A 6,815-nucleotide genomic window follows, 5' to 3' on the forward strand; every position below is an offset into this window, starting at 1 on the left:
AAGTCAGGACTGGAACTCAAGCAGGTCAGGAAGCAGGAGCTGATGCAGAGGCCATGGAGGGATGTTCCTTACTGGCTTGCTTCCCCTGGCTTGCTCAGCCAGCTCTCTTATAGAGCCCAAGACTCCCAGTCCAGGGATGGCACCACCTACAAAGGGCCCTACCCCCTTGATCACTAATTGAGAAAATGCCTTACAGCTGGATCTCATGGAGGCATTCATTTCCTCCTTTCTCTGTGATAACTCCAGCTTTCGTCAAGTTGACACACAAAACCAGCCAGTACAGGTTTTTATGACTGTTCACTGTGAAACTAGAAATTTCCATAACAGTACTGAGTGGAGAAGAGGAAGGGAAGGCTTCCGACTCCTTCTCACCCTCTGTTTGTTGTGACAACACTGATGCTGATCGTGTAGCACTGATGGTGAAGACTGCCAGTTACCCAGGCCATTGGGGCACTGCTTAGAGGTATTCTATCTCTGTTAACCAAAATGAAGTTGAACCTCTGCTCTGAAGATGGGGTTTTCCTTTTTTTAAAATTTAATTTAATTTTTAAATTTTCTTTATTTACATTTCAAATACTTTCCCCTTTCCAACCTTCGAAAACTCCCTATCCTACCCCCTTCCCCCTGCCTCTATGAGGGTGCTCCCCCACCCACTTTCATCCTCCCGCCCTGGCATTCCCCTACACTGGGGCATCGAACACCCTCGGGCCCGAGGGCCTCTCCTCCTACTAATGTCCAACAAGGCCATCTGCTACATATGTGGCCAGCACCATGGGTCGCGCTCCATGTGTACTCTTTGATTGATGGTCCTGTTCCTGGGAGCTCTGGGGGTTTGGGCCGGTTGACACTGTTGCTCCCTCCATGGGGCTGCAAACCCCCTCAGCTCTTTGAGTCCCTTCTCCAGCTCCTCCACCAGGGACCCCCGAGCTCAGTCCAATGGTTGGTTCAAGCTTCCTCCTCAGCATTTGTCAGGCTTGGGCAGAGCCTCTCAAGAGACAGATATATCAGGCTCCTGTCAGCATGCACTTGTTGGCATCCACAATGGTGTCAGGGTTTGGTGACTGTATATGGGATGGATCCCCAGGTGGGGCATCTCTGGCTGGTCTTTCCTTCAGTCTCTGCTCCACACTGTCTCCAGATTTCCTCCTGTGAGCATTTTGTTCCCCCTTCTAAGAAGCACTGAAGCATCCACACCTTGGTCTTCCTTCTTCTTGAGCTTCATGTAGTCTGTGAGCTGTATTTTGTATATTCTAGGCTTTGGGGCTAATATCCACTTACCAGTGAGTGCATATTGTGTTTGTTCCTTTGTGACTGAGTCACCTCACTCAGGATGATATTCTCAAGTTCCACCCAGTTGCCTGTGAATTTCATGAAGTCATTGTATTTAATGGCTGAGTAGTACTCCATTGTGTAAATGTACCACATTTTCTGTATCCATTCCTCTGTTGAGGGACATCTGGGCTGTTTCTAGCTTCTGGCTATTATAAATAAGGCTGCTATGAACATAGTGGATCATGTGTCCTTATTACATGTTGGAGCATCTTCTGGATATATGCCCAGGAGTGGTATAGCTGGGTCTTCAGATAGTAGTACTGTGTCCAATTTCCTGAGAAACCGCCAGACTTGATTTCCAGAGTGGTTGTACCAGCTTGCAGTCTCAAGATGAGGCTTTCTAAGAAAGTCTTAAGCTTGCTCCCTAATTGTTCACATACACGGTGAGGTTGGTAAAGTGTTGGTCTCCTATCCCAGAAGGGTTGCACATGTACAACTTTTAAAGAAAGAGGCAGAATCCAGAGTCAGAACATATGGTTCTGTTCCGCTCCAAATCCTACAAAACACAGAAAAGATATTTAAAAAGAAAAGTGCACCCTTATTCCAGAATCCATTATAAAATGAAATGAGGAAGGACTGTTGTTTGAAAAGACCAGCAGTTCCAAAGGACTTGAGAAAGGAGACAAACAGAAAACACACGTACCCGACAGGGCACATGGCTCGAAATGTGGGAGTGACATGGAGCCGGCCCTGAGAGGCTGTGGAAGGAATTGATTGTGGAGCTGGAGTCAAATCCTGACACTTTATTGAAATTAATTATAAAATGACCTCTGCTGAACATAGCATTGTTTTCAGACTTGATATTATAAACATTTTAATTTCCTGAAGCCAGCCTATGACTTCAGTGCAATTTTAGGACTTTTATGAAGATGAAGGCAGATTCTGAGCTTATTGGTGGAGAATACACGATACTAGATAATTAGAAATGAGTAAATGTGGGGAGACCCATCTTCTGAGGTATCAAAACTGTTGTAAATCCATAGTTGGGAGTGGACTTGGCATAGGGGTTAGTCTGACAGAGACTAATGCAACCTAAGCTAGCTCATGGGAATGTTACAATTTGATTTTAAATGTCATGCCATTTATGACCGAAAAGATGGACATTTTATAATTTGTTTGGGGACAGTTGGTTCTTCTCTTGGAGAAAAATTAGCTGTGTATCTTATGCCACGTATAAAAGAATGTTGGAGTCTTCACTGATAAAGGAAGAGAAGAGGGACTACAAGGCCAGTGAGAACACATATCTTACCACAAGTCCTGTCTTGTCCTCCCAAAATGCAGTAATCGGGCTGCTCTCCCCATTTCTGTTGAGTACCCACAAGTGGAATATGATGAATTATCTGCCGTCATCTCAGAGCACACAGGAGGCTGTTCCTAGAGACCTTCACATAGTGTCAGTCAGTTTGTACCGCTGTAACAAAATACCTGAAACTGGGTAGCTCAGAAAGAAGGAGCTTACCTTCAGAACCCAGTTCAGAACCGCTAAGTCTAAGATGCTAGCAGGTTCAGTTGTCTGGTGGCGCTCCGTCTGTGTGGAAGGCAGAAGGGCCAGATTCTGCAAAGTCTCCCTACCCCTTAACTCTATTACACTGACCATTGTGTTTAAGTCTGAATTCAGATTCTTATCCTGAAGAGGAAGCAACTACCAGAGACAGATATGGTCACTACTGGTGTTGAATTATTTTATTTCATGGGTTTCCTATTTTAGTTACCAGGTTAGGGTGTCAGATAGTCAAAGTAAGGTGGCCAGTTTCCTGAGATGTGGCATTTGAGTAGAGGCCTCAAGGAGGTAAGGGAATGAGCCGGGCATCCCTTGAGGGCATTGGAATAACAGGTGGACAAAAAAAGGCCATGTTAAGGAGCAAGATTCCAGGGTAGCTGGAGGAGAAGGGAACTAGGAGAGGAGACAGATCATCCCAGGAAGGCACCAAAGTCTAGTTCATGTGGAACTCTTGAAAGGAAAATTCATTTCCTTCCAAGGGACAGGGTGACCAAACAATGGACCTTCTGTATGTGCTTGTGGTTCACAGGCATGGAAGATAATAGGGTACAGTCAGGAAAGTGAGTGCAAGAGACAAGAGTTAGCGTTTGCCTAAAGGCCAAAACACACCCGAAGAGCTCTCTGTGGAGGAATGCAGACCTCAGACAATAAGAGCAGAGCCTGGCTTCTAGGTGAGCATTCCAAAGACTGCCTCCCTGGGCTGGGGAGACGGCACAGCTATAGTGTTTGCTGTGCAGGCATGAGGACTTGGATTTGAGCTGTAAAACCCATGTGAAAAGGGCAGGTGCTGACTTAATGGATAAAGGTACTTACGATTCAAGCTTGAGGACCTGAGTTCAATCCCTGGAGGCCATAGTAGAAGGGAAGACCTGACTCTGGAAGGTTGTCCTCTAACCCCTGTATGTGTACCATGCGGTGCACGCACCCCCTTTCTCTGGGTTGAGCCAGAGCATTGGCTTTTTGCTGCAGAGGGTGCCATGGCACTCACTCACCTAGAGTCTGAGGTCTCCTCTGATGTTAAGCCTGTGCAAGCACAACTTCAACACCCATTCCTCCCAGCAGGGCTGCTTCCTGCAGACCTCTGCTGTAAACCTGAGAAGCCACTTTGACTCTTGTGTCTTGACTTGCCTGTAGTTGGTCCAGCCAGGAGCCTGTTGTCCATAAATGCAGTAGTGTTAGTTGCCCTCAGACTGAGGAGGTCCTAGAAAAGCATTGCTATTCTCTCTGTAGTGTGTTGGTGTTTCACTGCTAACCATGAACTGAGTGAGGTAGGGAGCCAAGGCTGCCTACCTCAGAGAACACTTCTCATGACCTAATCTATTGGACTGCAAGCCCAGGTTAGCTGGAGGTCCTCTGTGGTAAGTCATGGATGGTAGCAAGCAGTGGAGTGGAAGGTTAACCAGCATGTGGCTGGAAGACAGGGTGGGCTCCAGCTGCTTCTTATTTGCCCATGAGATTCTGATGGGAATGTTAAGCCAGAGAGGTGGCCAGCACGGTTTTGACCTCAGTGCTAAAGTGGATCCGGGTTTTTAGCCCACAGGATGAGAGTGGTAAAAACCAAGGGTCTGAGGTTAATAAAACCCTGCAGGGAAAGGACACAGACTAGGCCTTGTTCTCCCCTGTGTTTCTGTGCAGGTTCTGTGGGGATCATGTTGGATTCATTCTAGTGGACCTGCTTTTGCTTGCCATTTCGTTCACAGCACTCCCACGTGCTTTCCCACGTTAGAGGGAGACAGAGACTCGTGGCTTGTATTTCTTGGGAAGTGCTAATGTGTGCTGGGTAATTGATTTTGTGGAACTTATAAGGACTCGAAAAAGCCACCTGACTCTAAATTGAGTTCTGCGCATGCGCCTGCACCTCATCCCTACACTGTCCACTCACACAATTGAAACGTCCTGGTATTGGTTTCATGACAAAAGATACCGATAAAACCAGAATGACTAGAGACAGAGATCTCTTATATGCCTTCCTTTCAAACTTGGAAAAAAATATAAATTTGCGTGTACCATCTCATTCTTGAGCTATACCGGGAGTGGCGGTTATCCAGTCATTGGCTCCTCTGAGCAAAGCTATAGGGACTGGCCTGAAACTATGGGGACATGGCGGGGTATTTATTTCTTCTTACTCAGATGTCAAGTTCATTGAAGCAGTTTTTGTTGGGAGAGGGAAAAGCCAGGCCTGCTCATTTATTGAACCTTTCCTCGTTTCTCTTTCCCACGTGTGTGGTGGGGATTTCAGAGCCAAGGCGAACTCAGTGTCCCGGGACACATTTTGGGTCCTGTGATATTTTATATGACAGAATTATTTCTGTGGTGGATTATCACGGAATAAACAGCTTTGGACTTCTCTGGTACTCTTCTTTTTAAGTTACTTTTTTCCTCTAGCATAACACTGCGGGCGTGAACTGTGAAAAGTGTGCGAAGGGTTACTTCCGGCCCTATGGAGTTCCGGTGGACGCACTGCACGGATGCATCCGTAAGTCCCATGTGGATTCCATGAATATGACAGGCTGTGTATTCCACCCCGAGGGTGTCTTAGGCTCGGGACCAGCTCACAGTCTCTGTTCCCTTGCCTTCCTGGTGTTAGCTCTGCTTCTTCCTAGTTGTCTCCATACTTTCTCTGAGCCCCAGAATGCTTATATGTAAATGATAATGATAATAAATATTATTTCATAAATGTAGGTGAAACGCTACCAAATGTGTCTAGGCAAGGACTTAATTCATTGGGTCTGTCACTATTAAATCTGCAATAAATGTTGCTTCTTCGGTTTTCTACTGGTTTGACATGTTTCTGTGATCTCTAATAACTCCAACTTTGTCATAATTAGAATCAAAAAAGTATCTTAATAAGCCCACAAAGACGTAATAATATTCATAGTGTCTAGTTATAATCGAATGCTTACTCTGCACGAGAGAAAGCCTGAGCCAATGGGCATTGCTAAGAAGTGTACAGGCAAATTTGCTTTACGAAGTACAGTGGAGAATTGGTTCTTTGGTGTTTTTTTTTTTCCTCTTAGCTTGCAGCTGTGACCCTGAACGTGCGGATGACTGTGAGCAGGGCTCAGGCCGCTGTCATTGTAAGCCAAATTTCTCCGGAGACTACTGTGAGATGTGTGCAGATGGGTACTATAATTTCCCATTTTGCTTGAGTAAGTATCCTCCTGTCTGCCCCCATGGCAGCCTTTTGTGTGTGACCAATGGGGGGCCATGGAGGGTATGAGGGGCTAGAGACTGATGCACGGATACATCTGTAAGTCCCATGTCAATTTCCTGAGTGTGACGGGCTATGTGTACTGCCCTGAGGGTGTAGGTTATATTTACAAGAAAGCATTTCCCTAAGTTGGCAAGATATATTTTAGAATTGTGTTTAGCTTGGTGTTGTGCCATAGACATTGCCATTTTAATAGGTCAAAGGTCTCAAATGCTAGGAAATTCATCTTGATAATAATCCATGAGCATGATTTAATAGGCCTAGCATGTCATACTTCAAGGGGTTGGGGAACAAGGAGTATTTTCTCTTTTTCTGGCATATCAGAGGGCAGCTGGCAGGGCCTTCACTTCCTCCCCCCGCCCCCACTGTAATGATCTGAGTGAACAGTTTAACATCTTCATGAGGCATATATATGTATATGTGGTAGGTATGTATATATAGTCTATTTCAGAAGAAGCATGATACATTCTGTCTTGGAAGATGTGGAAACCTGGGACCTATTCAGGGCTTCATGCTGCAGTATGTGCCTGATGTTCTAGAGCAGTGATTTAAGTAACAGCCACTTTCCCTGTGGACATGGTCTTGTTTTAGGTAATCAAATACATTTACTGGAAGCAATGCCTTAAGCCAATGACACTCTGACTATGGGATTGGAGCAGAGTAGAAATTGCCCATGCTAGTTTAGTGGGAAAAAAATAAGAAGACAGTTCAATTTTTTTAATGGAATAAGCAAAAAATTCCAGGAGAAAAACTTAGAAGAAAGATTTTTTT

At 45.4% G+C, this 6,815-nt stretch overlaps 1 protein-coding gene across 1 annotated transcript in view; it reads left to right on the forward strand.

Annotated features, from left to right (window-relative positions):
* Positions 1 to 6,815, forward strand: part of Lama3 (laminin subunit alpha 3) — a 234,943-nt gene that overhangs the window by 62,589 nt on the left and 165,539 nt on the right. The window contains exons 9-10 of the mRNA XM_031364992.1: positions 5,219 to 5,309; positions 5,851 to 5,982. Of these exons, the coding sequence (XP_031220852.1) occupies positions 5,219 to 5,309; positions 5,851 to 5,982 (223 nt within the window). The remainder of the gene's footprint in view (positions 1 to 5,218; positions 5,310 to 5,850; positions 5,983 to 6,815) is intronic.

The sequence above is a fragment of the Mastomys coucha genome, unplaced genomic scaffold, assembly GCF_008632895.1.
Source record: "Mastomys coucha isolate ucsf_1 unplaced genomic scaffold, UCSF_Mcou_1 pScaffold13, whole genome shotgun sequence".
Taxonomy (NCBI): Eukaryota; Metazoa; Chordata; class Mammalia; order Rodentia; family Muridae; genus Mastomys; species Mastomys coucha.